The sequence below is a fragment of the Artemia franciscana genome, chromosome 10 (genome assembly GCF_032884065.1).
Source record: "Artemia franciscana chromosome 10, ASM3288406v1, whole genome shotgun sequence".
Taxonomy (NCBI): Eukaryota; Metazoa; Arthropoda; class Branchiopoda; order Anostraca; family Artemiidae; genus Artemia; species Artemia franciscana.
The window spans coordinates 19,257,082-19,276,373 of record NC_088872.1 but is presented as its reverse complement, the minus strand read 5'-3'; the positions used below and the strand labels follow the sequence as shown (position 1 = coordinate 19,276,373).

General features: G+C 35.2%; 1 protein-coding gene across 5 annotated transcripts in view; it reads left to right on the top strand.

Annotated features, from left to right (window-relative positions):
* Positions 1 to 19,292, top strand: part of LOC136031877 (uncharacterized) — a 195,430-nt gene that overhangs the window by 11,222 nt on the left and 164,916 nt on the right. For all 5 annotated transcript variants that reach the window (XM_065711815.1, XM_065711819.1, XM_065711817.1 and 2 more), the window contains exon 2: positions 12,131 to 12,217. In XM_065711815.1, coding sequence (XP_065567887.1) covers positions 12,166 to 12,217 — 52 coding nt within the window. In that variant the 5' untranslated portion in view covers positions 12,131 to 12,165. The remainder of the gene's footprint in view (positions 1 to 12,130; positions 12,218 to 19,292) is intronic.

The following is a 19,292-nucleotide window of genomic DNA, read 5'->3' as shown; positions in this document are numbered from 1 at the left end:
TTAACATGAGTAGGGCTTACAACCCCCATGTCTTTTAAAGACCAGAACATAATTTGCACTCTACTGAAAACAAAATACTTTTAAAAATTGTTTTCACTTAGTTTTTACTTGTTTAAAACGTTTTTACTAGATAAATGAAGGGGGAAGTCCTCCCCCTTGCACTGCAATTAGAGCGCGAGTGTCCAGTGCCCTTTTTAAGAGTAACAAGAGATTGGAGGACAAGCAGCCCTTCTCTCAAGCCCATTAATTTTCCAAAAATATCCAGTCAAATTTTTTAAGACAGTTATTTTGTTCGGCATAGTACAACGATCCAGCAACTATGTCTTTGTGTATATTAGGAAAATCAACCCTCCACAATTATGCGATTGGTCCATTATGCTTTAAAACTGAATGTTGCTTTAAAATAAATCCAAAGACATTTTGTTAAATGGTTGCCAATAAGACACCTCAGCAATATATCGAGAACGACTGGGGTATTAAGCTAAAACTTTTGGGGATACTACAATCAGTACTTCTACTCTTACAATTCAAATAAATAAAAAGAGTGTAAGTGTATTAGGGTTGTCAAAGAGCATAGAAAGAATCTTTTGGGGTGGTATTAATTTTTATTGTTCAGGTCAACCTCAAAAGCTATAAAATTAAATTAGAAAATACTGTTTGCGTCAGGATATAAAATTGTTGAAGAAGTTTCTCCAACATACAAATAGCAGCCCATACTACGGATTCTTATAGGAGAAAACTGAAAAGATACACAATATTTTTTTTTTCCACGGAAAAGGCTAAGTCAATAAAAAGCGAACAAAAATTAACTTAAAAAACTTTTTCCACAAGACAAGTTGTTCAAAGAAAAGTAAAGAGATCCATCAAGCCAAGAATGAGCAAATATAAAATCAAATAATCTTCCACGCGTAAAACTACCACAAATCACTGTAAATAAATAAAAAAAAAACCAAAACGAACATAAATTAACATGAATAGGGCTGATAACCCCTATGCCTTCTCAAAACCAGAACACAATGTGCGCTTTACTGAAAACAAAATACGTTTGGAATGTTTTCATCTTTTTTACTTTCATAAATGAAAAATTAACACAACATTAACGAAGAAATGTCAGTATATGTCAATTTAACTGACAATCCACGGTCATTTGTTTATTTGTTTTTTTCAATAAAGTGCGTATTGTGATCTGGTCTTGAGAAGGCATAAGGGTTATTAGCCCTACTCCTGTTACTTTTTGCTCGTTTTGAGTTTGACTCGGCTGTTTATTATAGTTTTTGTTCATTTTGAGTTTCATTTATTAATTGGTAGTGATAAGTGGTAGTTTTACGCTTGGAAGATTATTTGACTTTATTTTTGCTCATTCTTGGTTTAATGGAGCTCTTTACTTTTCTTTGAAAAAATTGTCTTGTGAAAAAGTTTTTTTAAATTAATCAATGTTATAAGAACAATGTGACAGTCTTGGAATCGTGTAAGGGGTATAGTTTCAGGGTATTCCAGGAAATCTCGTGGTTGAGTTTCAACTTTCTACGAGCACGTTGTGCGCAAAGTTGCGTAGAGGAAGTGGTGATTTCCAATCTAGTACACAGAAAGAACATAGCGAAAACGTAAGCGTCTACTTAAATATAGTAGTTGGATAGCAAGTGCAATATCTAGTAACAACATTTTCTTAGTAGTTTAAGGCTGTAGAATCTATTGTTGACTCTCAAACACTTGTCTAATTCTTTTCAGAAATAGATTTGAATTCACTTGGAATAGTTTACAGTGCGGAAACTTATAGCAGCGATGATGTTTTCATTTAGTTTTTTTTTTCTCACGAAGGTCTAATTCAAGGCCTAAGTTTGAAGCTCAACGTAGCACGAGTTCTTGTGCTTTTTCAAAACTACTAGAAATAAAAAGATTTTAATTGTTGATCTGATACTATTACAAAATTACTGATTACTTTCAGTATTTTCAGTTAATATTCATTATCTGTTTGAGCCATTGTCTCTTACATCACTGAAAAATAGTTATCCCCAAAGGCTCAGTTACTGGAATTTTCAACTATGCTGAGCCAAATGGTGAGTCCAAAATTTTGAACGGACGACTTAGAGATAAACAGGGGTGGGAGGTAGGCTAGTTGCCCTCCAATCTTTATGGCCACTTGAAATGGTACTAGAACTTTTGACTTCCATTCAATTGAGCCCTTTTCGACATTCTAGGACTATTGGTTCGAGGCGATCACCCGTGGTGAATAAAAAAACAAATTAGCATGCATCTGTGATCTTTCTTCTAGTCAAAAAATATAAAATTCCACATTTTTGCAGACGGGAACTTCAAACTTCTTAGAAAGGGTTCTCGGACGCGCTGAATCTGATGGTGTGATTTTCATACAAATTCTCTCCAAGAGGGAATTTTCTGTGGGAGAGACTCTACTAGGGGACTGGAGGGTAGGTATTTACAGGAGAACTTTTCCAAGGAAAAGGGGATTCCTGGCATGATTTTAAAAGAATCAGAGATAAAAGTCTTTTTCAAATGAAAGCGCGCTCGGATGAATTTTTCACCCGTAATCGCAAAAAATTTCTCGAGGGATTCTCAACTAGATTTAAATTGTCTGGTTTTTTTGGCAATTGGGTGGGGGGATTTTCATGGGCAGAACTTTCCGCGGAGGGATTTCCCAGCAAAAAATGAAAGAAGGGATTTCCCATTCAAATGAAAGAAGGATGCAACATCAAGTTTAGAATGAACAGAAATTATTACGTGTATGAAGGACTTGCCCCCTCCTGAGTACCTCGCTCTTTACGCAAAAATTCTTGTGGAACTTTAAAAAAAGCTTGTTATTCTAATAAACCGGCTCTGGTGTTTCAGGAGTAGTTCTTAAACAATTGGGAAAAAGTCAAAACTTAAGCGTAAAAATATACGTAATAAATTCTTTTAGATTTAAGCTTTTATGTTGCCCCTAGTGGTGTCATTTGGGGGGAAGGGGGCAGTTGTCACGAACAATTTGGAGAGAAAAATTATTACATAGCTCATGTCTCTTGACTCTCCGGAAGTAGAACCCTCTCCCCTCAAAAAAAATGTTGAAATTCCGCCCCTGGCTGCTCCTTGCTTTCAGCTGCAAAGCTTGTTTTTTTTTTTTTAATACGATTCAGTGACGTATTCGAAAACGCACTTGACCTCAAGTGAACCAAAAGAATTGAAAGCTGTTTGAATTGCAGATTGCTGATTGTGTATTGTGCTGAGTTTCAATTGCTTTTGAAGATCAAACGTCGAAACTTCTTTTCATTCACTAGATGTTAGTTTCTCTTAAAATAAAAGAGGAAAGATGAAAAATAGGTATTCAAGCTTAAGTTGTCTGGGATAAAATTGCAAAGATGGACATATTTGATTCATGCCGTTTATCATTATTTCCTGGTGTGAGCACTAAAATGGATCAAAAATGTTTTCTAAAGTATATACGTATATGTATCTATATATATATATATATATATATATATATATATATATATATATATATATATATATATATATATATATATATATATATATATATATATATATATATATATATATATATATATATATATATATATATTCTTCTACGCTTTTGATGTATGCGCGAAATAAAACAATTTTGCTGTCATTCCGTAGCTGAGAATAAGCCATCTATCGATTGAAATTTGCTACACATCGTTTTTTAGATCAAATATACTTTAACTATTAGTTAAAAATTGTTGAAATATGAAAATCCTGGCTCATTGAGTGAACAGATTAGAGAATAATAGCCTACATCCAATTAAGTACCTTGTCCTTTTGGGGCAAGTTACAGCAGGAGCCTTGTTGCAAAATCACTTGCTTTAGAGGGAACATCACTGCATAGGAATAATATACAGATCACTGTAGTTCGTGGTAACGAACGGTAGTAAGGAGCGACCCGACTCAATAGTAACCAAAACTCTAAAAAACGGAATTTTGATACCAATAGTTACATCAAAAGAATCGCATTTTAATGCTGATTTCAAATATATAGGTTTCATCAAGTTTAGTCCTACTCATCAGAAGTTACGAGCCTGAGAAAGTTTGGCCTATTTTAGAAAATAGGGGGAAACACTCCCTAAAAGTCATAGAATTCAGGGTATCGGAGAACCCTACTGTACAAGTTCCAAGCTCCTATCTACAAAAATGTGGAATTTTGTATATTTTGCCAGAAGACAAATCACGGATGCGTGTTTATTTGTTTGTTTGTTTCTTTGTTTTTCCCAGGAGTGATCGTATCGACCCAGTGGTCCTAGAATTTTGCGAGAGGGCTCACTCGAACGGAAATGAAAAGTTCTAGTGAACTTTTTAAGTGACCAAAAAAATTGGAGGGCACCTAGGCCCCCTCACACGCTTATTTTTTCCCAAAATCGACGGATCAAAATTCTGAGATAGCCATTTTATTCAGCATAGTCGAAAAACCTTATAACTATGTCTTTGGGGACGACTTACTCCCCCACAGTCCCCGTGGGAGGGGCTGCAAGTTACAAATTTTGACTAGTGTTTGCATATAGTCATGGTTTTTGGGGAGTGTACAGACGTTTTCAGGGGGATTTTTTGGTTGGAAGGGGGGTTGAGAAGAGGGGTTTATGTGGGGGTTACTGACGAAAAGGCAATATGCGCATACTTTCTTATATGAAATTACTCCGTATATAAAAGGGGCTTTTCCTCTTCAACGCCCCGCTCTTTACGCTAAAGTTTGACTCTTTCTCTTAACTTTACTTCTTAAAACAGTAAAAACCTTTAGCGTAAAGAGCGGGGCGTTGAAGAGGAAAAGCCCCTTTCATATACGGAGTAATTTCATATAAGGAAGTATGCGCATATTGCCTTTTCGTCAGTTGTACATCCCCCTCATCATGTCCTGAAAGTTTCCACTAAATGTTCTTAAGCCATTCATTAAATTAAAAATCTTTATTTTTATCTGAATGTTTCTATTTCTCATAATATCAGAAAAAAAAACGTTATAACCGAGATTACCGAAAAAAAGGAATTTAATTCAAAGAAGATGCCTGCAGTACGCTGATGATAATAATAATAATAATAATAATAATTTATTACAGAAAAAGCCCGTGGGCCATAGATAACTTACATAACAAAAAACAAACAACAAATTAACTAAAATAAATTAATACTATTTAAAGAAAATGCTCCCGATGTGCCGCTGCAATCCTTACAAATCTTGCTATCCTTTTAATACTCAGGAAATTTGTCTCTTTCATTCTATCTACCATCCATATCTCATTCAATTTTTCTTTACCATACATCTCTCGCCTCCATTCATTCAATTCGACACATTCACACAAAAAATGTATTAAACTTTCATCCTGAGATCCACACATAGGACAAGCAATAGATTCTACCTTCTCCCCTTTTCTCCCTTGATACTTTCTTTTCTCACCAGTCAAAAATCCATTTCCCCCCCAATCCAAATAAGCCTTCAAATCCTCTCTACTTAACCCAACCTTCCAAAATACCTCCTCCCCCCAACTACCCTTTATCTGCCTATACAGTATTAACGACCCTGATCGATCCAGACTTGCCCACCATATCTGGATTTCTTGGTTCTTCAACCTCTCTTGTACCTCCCTTGTTACTATTTCCTCCATTACCATAACCCCCTTTCCTTCATTCCACCATTCCCCTAATCCACACTTATCTAAGATATCCTTAATCTCCGCCGGCCACCCTGCTTTACTTTTCTGTCTCAACGCCTCTAAGTATGCTGCCTTTGCTACCGTAAATCTCTGCATACCCAGTATCCTAACCCAATATCTCACCATGGTCACCATGATATGTTGCAGTATTGAACTAGCTCCCAAAGGGATTACACCTGTTTGAACTTTTGAATTGTTTGAACTTGATTCCTTAGCCATGAATTAATTCAGTGACTACAGAAATTGTGCAATCTGATACTTGAATTTATCACACAATCAGATTTTTCGCGTTTTGAACTGAGAAAATTAGATATGATAGCCAAGCGGGGTGTGTAGAGAAAATTGGATATAATTTACCTGCGCGTTAATTACACTTTTTAGTGTAGAGAAGGATTAGCAGTTGGGCCGACCTCGCTCAGTTTAGACTGATTGTTCACTTGGATGCATTAGTGAGGCTCGGCCCTCACGGAAAGATAAGTTCCTTTCACTTTATAATCTTTCATTTACTAGGCATGAATCCTGCGAACATTAAAATCGGTGATTTATTCCTAGCCAAATTTGCGGGCTATCTCCTCTGGCCAATTCGAATTCTAGAGGTAATGACGACGAATACCAGAGACTGCAAATTTGTTGTATTTTACTACAGCAAAAAAAAGGGCTGTTCCCTCTTCAACGCCCTGCTCTTTGCGCTAAAGTTTGACTCTTTCTCTCAACTCTAATTTTTAAAACAGTAAAAACTTTAGCGTAAAGAGCAGGGCATTGAAGAGGTAACAGCCCCTTTCATATACAGGGTAATTTCTGTTCGTGTTAAGTTTTAATGTTGCTCCTTACTTTCAGTTAAAAAAACTTGTTTTTTTATTTAATATAAATAATATACAGTGTAATCATGACTCATTAATATTTAGCTATTACAGTCTTGGTTCGTATAATAGCTCCGCCCCATATACTCGTACGTCCCTCTCATTTGATCTGCCACCAGTGGTCCAGGGTCCAGTGTACATTATCCTGGAACCCGTATTTTGGCAGAAACTTTCTCAAAATACCTTTGAAACTAACTCGAGACTTTGCAACCTACTTGTAACTTCTAAAAACATCTAATAATAAAATTACACTACTAACTACCGATTTTTATATATTCATTAGAATAAATTAATTTAAAATTAGATTCTTTAAAATGAACTGTTACAAATATGATGCCAAGTTTAGCGTTCATTGAAATTTCACTTCCGGAGCACTTGTATCTCGGTACGGCTTTGTATAATGGTTGAGATAGGGAATGATTCTACTGCATACATCTATCTATCTATAGTGGGGAACACATACCTTTAATAATTTTTCTTTATTATTTCCTTACGCTCAAATTTGTGTAATGGTAGAAATATGTTCAGTGGCTGCTGAAGACCTCTGAAAATATTCAATTTCACATAATAGTGTGCGTGAATCAGAACCACTTGAATTTGTCTTTGTTTTTTGCTATCAGCTTTTACCTGGAAAACTCCATAACTGTTCAAAAAATGGACATTTAGAACTCTTTGCAATTTATACAAAACTATTATCCAAATGAAGAAATTGAATTTTAGTAGCTTAACTTCAGAGCCTAAGCATTTCTTGTAAGTGTAAACATTTCTTAGTAATGAACTGTTTATACTTGGAAGTTCGTGGTAATGAACTGTTTGTAATAACAAACAGTTCGTGGTAACGAAAAGTAAGCTAGGAGTGACTATTTTCAAGAGCAACCAAAAACTCTAAAAAAATAAATTAATTTTACAACAATTAATTCATAAAAAAATTAAGCTTTTATGCTGATTCCAAATACATAAAGTTCATTGATAATTTTTTTATATTTATAATTTTTCTCAATTATACCCACTTTAAAAAAAAAAAACGCCTAAAATTTTTGGTATGTTTCAAATAATGCTAACGGTAGAAAATAAAAATGGATTATTATTTTGGGTGAATGCTTCTTATATAAATTATATTTCTTTAACCAACAAAACAAATTAAACATGTAATTAGTGTAAGCGGATAGGGTACTATGAGACAGTCCCAATCTCTTTCGGAATTATTTACTTGTTTTTTCAAAATTTCCATAAGTTCCCATTTATATGTTTCTTACTTGTTATTATTTTAATATGTGATTTCTCAGTGATTTTTTTTTCAATCTGGAATTTTAACTTAACATAAATAGCTAGCTTTTCATATTTTGCTTTGTTCCCTTTTTGTACTGTAGTTGTTTGCTTTCTATTACCAGATTGGTTTACTTGTTCCTAGGCTCAAGTTTCTTTCCCAAGTGTAACGCAATTAATGCTCTTTTAAATGTTTACCCTTTTCTCCGTTAGATTACCATCAAAGTCTCTAAAGCACTTAGTATCAAGTTTCCAAAAGTATTTTTTTTTACTTCCAGAAAAAAAAACTTATTTAGGAAGCATTTATAGTTTCTTCCTTGGGAACACGCTTTCAGCTATGGGGGCTGTCAATGAACTGCCGAATCCCGATACCAATAAACCATCGAAAGGTTCAACCCAAGTTCTCGCTGATAATATCTACCAAATATAATTGAGATCCAAGCGACCAATGGAAGCGAGTGAAAATAATATTACCCTTCCCTCACAGAGATCCGACCGGGCATGGACAACCGAGACTGTAGGCTCTGGCCGTAGATTGTCCTCTCCATCACTGCTTCCACCTGCTACTGCATCCACTTGTGACTACTTTCAGGAATGTTGAACAAAATCAAAACACACTATGTGCATGCGCAGTGGTTAAAGGGCCCATTGGCCACATCTCAAAAACGGCTGAGAGTATTAAGTTAAAACTTTAAGGGACGTTGAATAGTATGTGGAGAACAAAGGGCCTCCATTGTCCTTTTTAGACCCCATTAACACTGGCCAAACTCCTTAATTACCGTGCATTACCATGAACAGCTTATAATTTATAATCTGTCTTGAATTAATTAATGTGAAGTGAAAAAATTTAATTCAATATAATATCGTAAATGGAGTATATAAGATGCGTTTAATTATTTTGTGGCGACTGTGTTGATTTATTACTTTTTTCATTTCAATTCGCTTAGCCGTACAATTTATGCAATAACTGAGAAAAAGTAAGGTGATTAGTATAGAGGAAGTCCAGACTTCCTTCTTCCCAATTTAGGTGTATCTTATGACACAGCAATTTATTTGATCAGGCTCATTTTTGAGTTTCCTTCCGGTGTTCATGCTTTTCTGGTATGTCGCTAATCCCTTGTTGTTTCAACAAATATCAGCAAAGTCGGTAAATTTAGCTCTATTTCAATTTTTGGCTAAATTAGTTCTATCTCAATTCGTTTAGATATTTTCTTTGGAAACCCAAATTTTATATTCAAAAGAAATTGTTATTCTTGAGGAATTAGAATTCCTATTCCTGAGGAAAATCAAAAACAGACCAATTAAGTTCCAATCATAGGCAGCGTAATAGCACTGCCTGAGTAAAGAGCGACGAAGGCACAATGTATTATTTTTTCACCGAGACGCTTTGTATAGAAGGAGATATCGTAAAGACTTTGGAGTGAGCTCACCCGATTGGAAGTTGAGTATTCTAGTGCTCTTTTTAAGAATTAGAAGTAATTGCCCCCCTCCCACACCAATTAATTTCCCCAATGTATTTAATCATTAGAGTTTAATCATTTAAGTTGAATTACCATTACTTCTGCTACTATGCGTACTAATGCAAAAGGTGTTAGTTAAGCTCTCAGAGAACGGCGATGCCGGTTATAAACTGAATCGAAACATACTATTTGCATGTGTGTAATCAAAGCGGTGTAATAGCAATATCCCAGCAACCCTACCACTTTTCCTGCTACTTCTGCCACTACTATTGCTACTATTGAACTAAATCAAAATAGCTTAAGTGTATCCTGGTTGTCATGATATCTAGGCAGAATATTTAAGGAGTAGAATTAGGTATAAAGTGGAAAATTAATGGAAAGTTAATGTTGCTTAAAACTAAATCAAGAGGCACTATGTGCATACTGGATGTCAATAAGATGTCTCAGCTATATTTCAAGAACGATTGAGGGTATTAAATTTCAACTATCAGGCCTACTACTATTACTACTTCTGCTCTTACAATTGAAAAAATTAAAAAAGTGTAAATGCATCCAGGTTGCCAAAAGAGCATAGATACAATGTTTTAGGAAGGGTATTAAGTTTCATTTTTCAGGGAAACTTGAGGTGTAAAACTACATCAAAGAATACTGTATGTTTCCAGAGTTTCAGAAGGGTTTATATCAGTGAAAATTACTGATTTTTTTCAGACACTTAAATAGTAAGCCAAAATAGGGATTGTTATAGAAGAGAAAACCGAAAAGATTTGAAATATTATTTTCTTTAACAATAAAAAAGACTACGTCACTAAAAAATAAACGGGAATTAATTAAAAAAAATCGAAAAATCAGGTTTTTGAAAGAGATTAAAGAGCTGCACTTAACCAAAAATAAGCAGAAATAAAGTCAAATTTTAAAACTACCACTAATCACCATCGGTAAATAAATGGAACACAAAACGAACAGACATTACAATAAATAAACAATTCAAACTCAAAACGAGTAGAAACCCAGATGAGTAGGGGTGACGCCCCCATGCCTTCTAAAGACCAGAACATAATTTAATTTACTGAAAACAAAATATATTTTTAACGCTTCGTTTTTCTTAACTTTAATGAATTCAAAGTTTTTAAAGATTGTTTTTTTTAATATTAGGGTAAAAAGAAACGTTCAGGTCAAAATAAGAATTGTTTTTAGCAAAGTGTAAATTATGCTCTGGCCTTTAGAAGACATTGAAGGCGTCAGCCTACTCGTCTTAGTTTCTGCTCGTTTGAGCTTGACGCGGTTATTTGCTGTTCATTAGGGTTTTCGTTTTGATTCAGGTTTCATTTATCTATTGGTGGCGACTTGTGGTGATTTAAAATTTTGACTTTATTTTTGCTCCATTTTGGTTTGATATAGCTTTTTACTTTTCTTGAAAAAAGACTTCATTTATAGAGGATGTTTATTTTAAGTTAATGATAAAAAAGATATATTACTCAACTTAAAATTTTTACACGAGAGAAAAAACTGAAAAATATGTTTCAGTCTTCTTTGTATTATTATTTGGAAGATGGAGGAGGGTTTGTTGGATGCTATTCCTCGGATACTTTTTGGCACCCGTTTAACTGACCGCATTTCAAACGAGAAATGTAGTTCTATCCCGTTTTCTTGGGCCATAATGAGATAAAAGTTGAGACAGCTAGGATATGTATTGTGGATAACGCTGATAAATTTCCAAAGATCGTCCTTTTCGGCCATCAATCGAGGACTGAATGAAAAGCTGGTCGTCACCAAATGGGGTGTAAATATGCAGTGAAAAAAGATTTAAAGGAAATTGGATCTTCTTGGGAGGGTGTAAATAGAATGGGATGGAGAATGAGCGTACGTTGCAATTGGCTTCAGGTGGCCTGGTACTGACGTGAGTAGTTATTATTAGTAGTAGTAGTATTTGTATTTGTGGTAGGTGTTTGCAAAAGGATGTTCCTTAGTATAATAAATACCAAAGAAACAATCTTGATATCAACAAGTTCTAATTACCTACTAATTATACGAGCGACAAAAAGAACAAAACATTTAAAAAACAACAAATAACATCGATATATCATAGGACCCAATCAATATTTGAGTAAACGGATTGAACCAACCAACGGAGCTTGTTTCGTTTGAGGATTTGGAATTTAAATCTAGGTTTCATGCAGAAAGTTTCAACGCCTTTTTAATTTCCACCATGATTATTGCAAGTGCTGTGGGATCATGGATTACTTCTAAGCTATCGGTAAAAAAAAATCATGGCAATAGTTTACACTATCCTTTTTTTTTAATTCTTGCGTACTCCTACTATTGGTATTTATCTGTTATAGCCACCACACTCAGGAAGTGAAGTTAGATTAATCCTAATCAAATATACCAAAGTATGATGAAAATAAAATACTTTAGCGACAAAATTACGGAAACCAGACGGGCGAATTATGGAAATCAGGGCCCCAAGAACGCATTATATTAAACAGTTTCTAACCTAATCAACATACAAACTAAAATATTTAATTGAAATATATCTACACTGTAATGTATACACACTCTCATGCTAAGCTGAAAGAACCTACAGAACGAAACCAGTTAATCATACCAGGAACTTGAGTGTGATGGCTACAACAGATAAGTACCCTACTATTTTGGAATTTTTTTTATTAGTGCTGTAAAATCATGCACTTACAATATTAAAGAAGAAATTGACAGTTTACCCATTTATGCGTAGCGATTACTTGGTTGATATGACGCACGCTTTACGCACAAGTGATTTTTGACAGTTCCTTCTGCATCCTATACTAAATAGCATTCCATTCATTCTAGCACTGTGCCAGCCCTGTGCGTGTAAACTAATTATATTTTCTCTTTCCAGTCATACTTTAGGCTTCAGTTAATACGGCTCGCAAAATGAATAGACAGAGTATAATCCTAACATTGATTTATACATTCTTCTATGGAGGTAAGGAATAAATTTTAAGCATTACTCCTATCCCAAGCTTAAGCTTTCGTTAAAATAATGTTTTTGTTTTTTTTACAAATTCTGGCTGTGGTTATTAAATAAAATATCAAGGACAGAGAAGATGAAAACTAATTGTCTGAATTGGTTTAATGGAAACTTCACCAGCAAGCATACCTTAACGAATTAAATAAAAAAACAAGTTTTTTTACTGAAGGTAAGGAGCGACATTAAAACTTAAAACGAACAGAAATTAATCCGTACATGAAAGGGGTTGTTCCCTCCTCAACGCCCCGCTCTTCACGCTGAAGTTTGAATCTTTCTCTTGACTCTACTTTTTAAACCAGTAAAAAACTTTAGGGTAAAGAGCTGGGCGTTGAGGAGGGAACAGCCCCTTTCATATACGGAGTAATTTCTATTCGTTTTAAGTTTTAATGTCGCTCCTTACTTTCAGTTAAAGAAAACTTGTATTTTTTCTTATACTTAATTTCTGAACGTTTTTTAATCAATGCGTGTTTTGATTTTGGCTCTCAGCACATGAATAATTAAAACAAATTTTGCATATTAATTTATTTTTTTGGCTCAATGGCTTTCTTATAGTTTTGATCGGACGATTTTGAGAAAAACAGGAGCGGGGGAGGAGGCCTAGCTACCCTCTAATTCTTTGGTAATTTAAAAAGGCAATTAGAACTTTTGATTTTTTACGAACGTTTGTATTAGTAAAAATATACGTAACTTACGAATTAACTTACGTAACGAACTTCTATATTCGCATGATTTATTACGTGTATAAAGGGGTTCACCCCCTCGTCAATACCTCACTCTTTACACTAAAGCTTAAATGTTGTCCCAATTCCGTAAAGATGACCCCTGAATCACAAAGGCCGTAGAATAAATAGTTGAAATTACTTAAAAAATACTTTAGTGTCAAGAACGGGGTATTAGCAGGACGTGAACCCCTCATATGCGTAATAGTTTCTGTTCGTTTTAAGTTTTAGTGCTGCTTCTTACTTTCAGTTGAAATAACTTTTTCAAATTTATTTCTTCATCGTCCTTTTTTGAAAATGCTATAAAATCCTGCGCCCCCTTCATGGCAATTCTCTTCCCCCATGACACATTCCTCCATGTAAAGTTCCCCCCACATAACAGCCTTTCCTCAACCCCCCCCCCCCAACCGAAAAATCCCCCTGAAAATGTCTGTACACTTCCCGATAATCATTACTATATGTAACACTGGTCACAATTTGTAACTTGCAGCCCTCCCACGGGGATTGTGGGGAGTAAGTTGTCTCTAAAGACATAGTTGTTAGGTTTTTCGACTATGCTGAATAAAATGGCTATCTCAGAATTTTGATCTGGTGACTTTGGGGAAAAAAATGAGCGCTTGGGGGGGACTAGGTGCCCTCCAATTTTTTGGTCACTTAAAAGGACAATAGAACTTTTACTTTCCGTTAAAATGAGCCCTCTTGCAACATTCTAGGACAACTTGGTCAAGACGATCACCCCTGGGAAAAAAACAACAAAACAACAAACAAATAAACACGCATCCATAATCTGTCTGGTTGCAAAAAATACAAAATTCCACATTTTTGTAAATAGGAGCTTGGAACTTCTACTACTGGGTTCTTTGATACGCTGAATCTGATGGCGTGATTTTCGTTAAGATTCTATGACTTTAAATGGGTGTATCTTGCCTATATTCTAAAATAGGGTAAATTTTGTCAAGCTCTTAACTTCTGATGGGTATAATTAAACTTGATGAAACTTATATATTTAAAATCAGCATTAATATGCGATTCTTCAGTTCGTTGCTACAAACTGTTTGAAAGAAAAATTATGAATTAAATTCCTTATGAAAAAAAAACCTCCATATGCAGTTTTGCAGTTTTTGCTAGTGGTGGGTGTAAAAACAAAACAAAAGAACAATAAAAACAAACATGAAATCCGGGTAACTAAATAGCAAAAATAAGCTGAAAACATATCCCTCCGATTAGCTTTCTTTCGTAGTATTTAAGGAAGAAGGGCGTCAAATTTAACTTATTAGTTTTGATTATTTATTTTCTCGGTCTAACGTGTCAAAATTGACAAAAATGAGTGGATTCCGTAAAAACAACATAATTTTGAAACAGCCAAAAGAAAGAAAATCTTTGTTTTCAAACATGAAGACCTAAAAGTGGTCCCAGGGAAAAATGTTTTTTTTTACCCTTTATCTGTATTTGTTGCACTCATAAACGCTTCTACTGTAGTACTATCAAACTTTAGCGTAAAGAATTGAAGTTTGAGGAGGGGACAGCCCTTCATTTACAGAATGAATAATTTTCGTTTTAAATACTTTATAATGTTGCTCTTTACACTCATTTAATTTTTTTTTAATTTCTGCCTGTTTTTAACTCTAAATTGGGGTTGTCCTAAATGCGAAGAGGGCTACCATCCCCTCCTAATGAGGAAAAATTAATAAATTTTGCAAATTTATAAACAGTGTAAATAATGAATTTTGTCATCGCACATAATATTATCAAAACTTCATTCTTTAGAGGTTTGTTTTGCATTGACAAGTTGCTCAAGGTTGCTCAAGGTTGCAAGCTGTTTGATCCAAGGCTCTCTTAAATTTTAGGGAGTCTAATAATCTCTCCTTCAACTCTTACTTTTGTATTCTAGTTTAAAATTTTAAAAAATGCTATGAGCATGAAAATCATTCTAAAAGTGTACCCTTCAAAATATTCATGATGGGGAGTTTAAACTATCAAAAAGTAATTTCTGGGTCTTCATTTCAATGGTTTTCAAGGTTAACTCTTTGGACAAATCTTTATTATAGGTATATCCGTCACAGACGCAGACGGAAGACCAGAAAGGAGGGCCGCCAGAGAAACAAAAAGACAATAAAAAATGTAAATAAATGGGGAAATGATCAAAAGTCCATTTAAATCTCTGTCAAGATAAAGCTCCTTATAACAACTGGCCACATCAGGGAAATTTCTTATCGCTACTCATGTTGAATCTCCTCCCGTATCTTCACCTTTGTCACAGTTATATGTATGTATTTAACCCTTGGCCTGGGTCACTATTAAATAAAAAAAAACAGGTTTTTTTTAACTGAAAGTAAGGAGCGACATTAAAACTTAAAACGAACAGAAATTACTTCGTATATGAAAGGAACTGCTACCTCATCAACGCCCCGCTCTTTACGCTAAAGTTTGACTCTTTCTCTTAACTCTAGTTTTTAAAACAGTTAAAAACTTTACCGTAAAGAGCGGGGTGTTGATGAAGAGGCAGCCCCAATCATATACGAAGTAATTTCTGTTCGTTTTAAGTTTTAATGTCGCTTCTTACTTTCAGTTAAAAAAAGTTTTTTTTTTTTTTTGATTTCAGAACGTTTTTGAATCAATGCATGTTTTGATTTTGGCTCTCCGCAGATGAATAATTAAAACGAAATTTGCATATTTATTTTTTTGGCTAAATGGCCTTCTCATAGTTTTGATCGATTGATTTTGAGAAAAAAGGAGTGGGGGAGGAGGCCTAGTTGCCCTCCGATGTTTTGGTTACTTAAAAAGGCAACTAGAACTTTTATTTTTTTACGAATGTTTTTATTAGTAAAAGATATACGTAACTTTCAAATTAGTTTACGTAACAAATTTCTGTATTTTCATTTTTTATTACGTATATGGGGGGGGGTCACCCCCTCGTCAGTACCTTGCTCTTTACATTAAAGCTTAAATATTGTCGCAATTTCTTAAGAATAACCCCTGAATTACAAAAGCCGTAGAATAAATAGTTGAAATTACTAAAACTACTTTAGCGTAAAGAGCAAGGTATTAGGAGGAGGCGAGCCCCTCATATGCGTAATAATTTCTGTTCGTTTTGTTTTAATGCTACCCCTTACTTTCAGTTGAAAAAACTTATTCATATTTATTTTTTTTTATTTTTTTTTTTAAATAATGCTAGAAATTCCTGCGCTCCCTTCATGGAAATTTTCTTCCCCGATGTCAAATTCCTCTATGGAAAGTTCCCCCAACATATTCCCCTCTTCTCAACCCCTCCCCCAACCACAAAATCCCCCTGAAAACGTCTGTACACTTCCCAATCACCATTACTATATGTAAGCACTGATCAAAGTTTGTAACTTGTAACCCCTTCCACGGGGACTGTGGGGGGGGGGTAAGTCGTCCCAAAAGACATATTTTTTATGTCTTTGGGGATGGATTACCCCCTCCCCCCTCCACAGTCCCCGTGGGAGGGGCTACAAGTTACAAACTTTGATCAGTGCTTACATATAGTGATGGTGATTTGGAAGTGTACAGACGTTTTCAGGGGGATATTGTGGTTGAGAAGAGAGGAATATGTTGGGGGAACTTTCCATAGAGGAATTTGTCATCGGGGAGGAAAATTTCCATGAAGGGAGCGCAGGAATTTCTAGCATTATTTAAAAAAAAAAACAATGAAAAAATAAATATGAAAAAGTTTTCTCAACTGAAAGTAAGGGGTATCATTATGGCAAAACGAACAGAAATTATTACGCATATGAGGGGCCCGCCTCCTCCTAATACCTTGCTCTTTACGCTAAAGTAGTTTTAGTAATTTCAACTATTTATTCTACGGCTTTTGTGATTCAGGGATCATTTTTAAGAAATTGGGACAATATCAGCGTAGTCAAAAAACTTTAATAAAACAAAATGAATAAAATGGCTATCTCAGAATTTTTATCCGGTGACGTTGAGAAAATAACTAGCGTGGGAGGGGACCTAGGTGCCCTCTACTTTTTTGGTCACTTAAAAAGGGCACTAGAACTTTTCATTTCCATTGGAATGAGCCCTCTTGCAATATTCTAGGACCACTGGGTTGATACGATCACCCCTGGGAAAAAACAAACAAACAAAAAAAACAAAACAAAAAAAACAACAAATAAACACGCATCCATGATCTGCCTTCTGGCAAAAAACACGAAATTCCACATTTTTGTAGATACGAGCTTGAAACTTCTACAAGAGGGTTCTCTGATACGCTGAATCTGATGGTGTGATTTTTGCTAAGATTCTATGACTTTTAGAGGTTGTTTCCCCCTATTTCATAGAATAAGACAAATTTTCTCAGGCTCTTAACTTTTGATGGGTAAGACTAAACTTAATGAAACTCATATATTTAAAATCAGCATCAAAATGCAATTCTTTTGATGTAGCTATTGGTATTAAAATCTCATTTTTTAGAGTTTTGGTTACTATTGTGCCGGGTCGCTCCTTACTACAGTTCGTTACCACGAACTGTTTGAAATATAATTTTAGGATATTATACTTACATGGGTAGTATTATTATTAAAGAAGATTAAATTAGTAAGTAGTATTAAAGTAGTAAGGAAAGTAGATGCATGGAAGATGTTAAAAGTAGAATAGCCAAGGCTCAGGGTGTTTTTTCACAAATGAAAAAAGTTTGAAGAATAGGAGTATAACTCTCCGAACCAAGTTTTATAGTATAATATACAGTGGTGACAGTGGTCAAATACGGTTTTGAAACGTGGGCGTTTCGAAGGACGGTGGAGGATTTGCTAGATTTTTTTTCGGAGAAATTGTGTAGAGATTATTTTGGGTACCCGTCTTGATGACCGTATTTCAACAGTAAGGTGCAGTAAAAATGTGGTTCAATCCCGCTTTCTATGGCTGTAATGAGAAAAAGGTTGAGATGGCTAGGACACGTTCTTTGGACGAAAGATGACAGATGGTCAAAAATCTTCCTTTTCGGCCAGCGATCTAGTACCAAGCGAAAAGCAGATGATCTCCGAAAGGGGTAAGAATATGTCGCAAGAAGGGATTTAAAGGAAATAGGGACTTATTGGGAGGGTCTAAAGAGGAAAGCCATGAATATATTCGAATGGAAGAGGAGCGTACGCAGCTCTGTTGGCCTTAGGTGGCTTGGTGCCGCAGTGGCTTATTAGTAGTAGCAGTAGTGCTGTATAATCTTGTATGTTATCAGAAGCAATGCCATAGCGTTGCTTACAGTAAAGACCATACGGCTTCAATGTTTTATTATTTATTTATTATTATTTTTCCCTGAGAGGGATTTCATATGGAAGGTGTCGTCGTATAAACTTTGTAGGGGGCTCGCTCCATTAGAAATCGGAAGTTCTAGTGCCCTTTGTAAGGGTCAAAAGTGATCGGAGGGCAACTAGCCCCCCACCCCCTGGCCCTTTTTCCCCAAATACGTCGAACAAAACTTTTGATAGACAAATATTTTGAGATAGTTATTTTGTTAAAAATAATTCAAACATCAGATAATAAAAACTACGGGATCGAAAAAAACCCAGGGCATGTGGCAGCGGCTGAAGGTTATGCCCTAGGGCCATATATGGTTCTTATAGAAGGGATGCTCGTATAAACTTCAGAAAGAGCTCATTTGATTGGAAAATGAAAATTCTAGTTCACTTTTCATGAGTCGAAAGAGTTCAGAGGGCAACTAGTCCCCCCACTCTTTTCCCCAAATACATCCAATAAAAAAATTCGAGATAGCCATTTTGTTACAAATACTTCAAAGATCATATAACAAAACCTCTGGAGTCAACAAACCTCCCAGGGTCCGGGAGCAGACGTTGTAGGTTATGCCCTAGGGGCATATATGATTCTCATAGAAGGGAAGCTCGTATAAACTTCACAGAGGGCTCATTTGGTTGGAAATTGAAAATTCTAGTTCACTTTTTAAGAATCTAAAGAGATCAGAGGGCAACTAGCCCAGCCCCTGCTCTTTTTTCCCCAAATACATCCGGTGAAAGTTTTGAGATAACCATTTTGTTAGAAATAGTTCAAAGATCTTATAACAAAACTCTAGGGTCAACAAAATCCCCCAAGGTCCGGAGGCAAGCATTGTAGGTTATGCCCTATGGGTATATATGGTTATTATAGAAGGGATGCTCGTATAAACTTAAATGAGGGCTCATTCGATTGAAAATTGAAAATTCTAGTTCATATTCTAAGAGTCAAAATAAATATAAGCCGCCTGATCTAAGAGATCAGGCGGCTGCCCCCCTTACCATCCTTTCCCCCCAAATACATCTGATACAAATTTTGAGATAGCCATTTTGTTCAAAATATTTCAA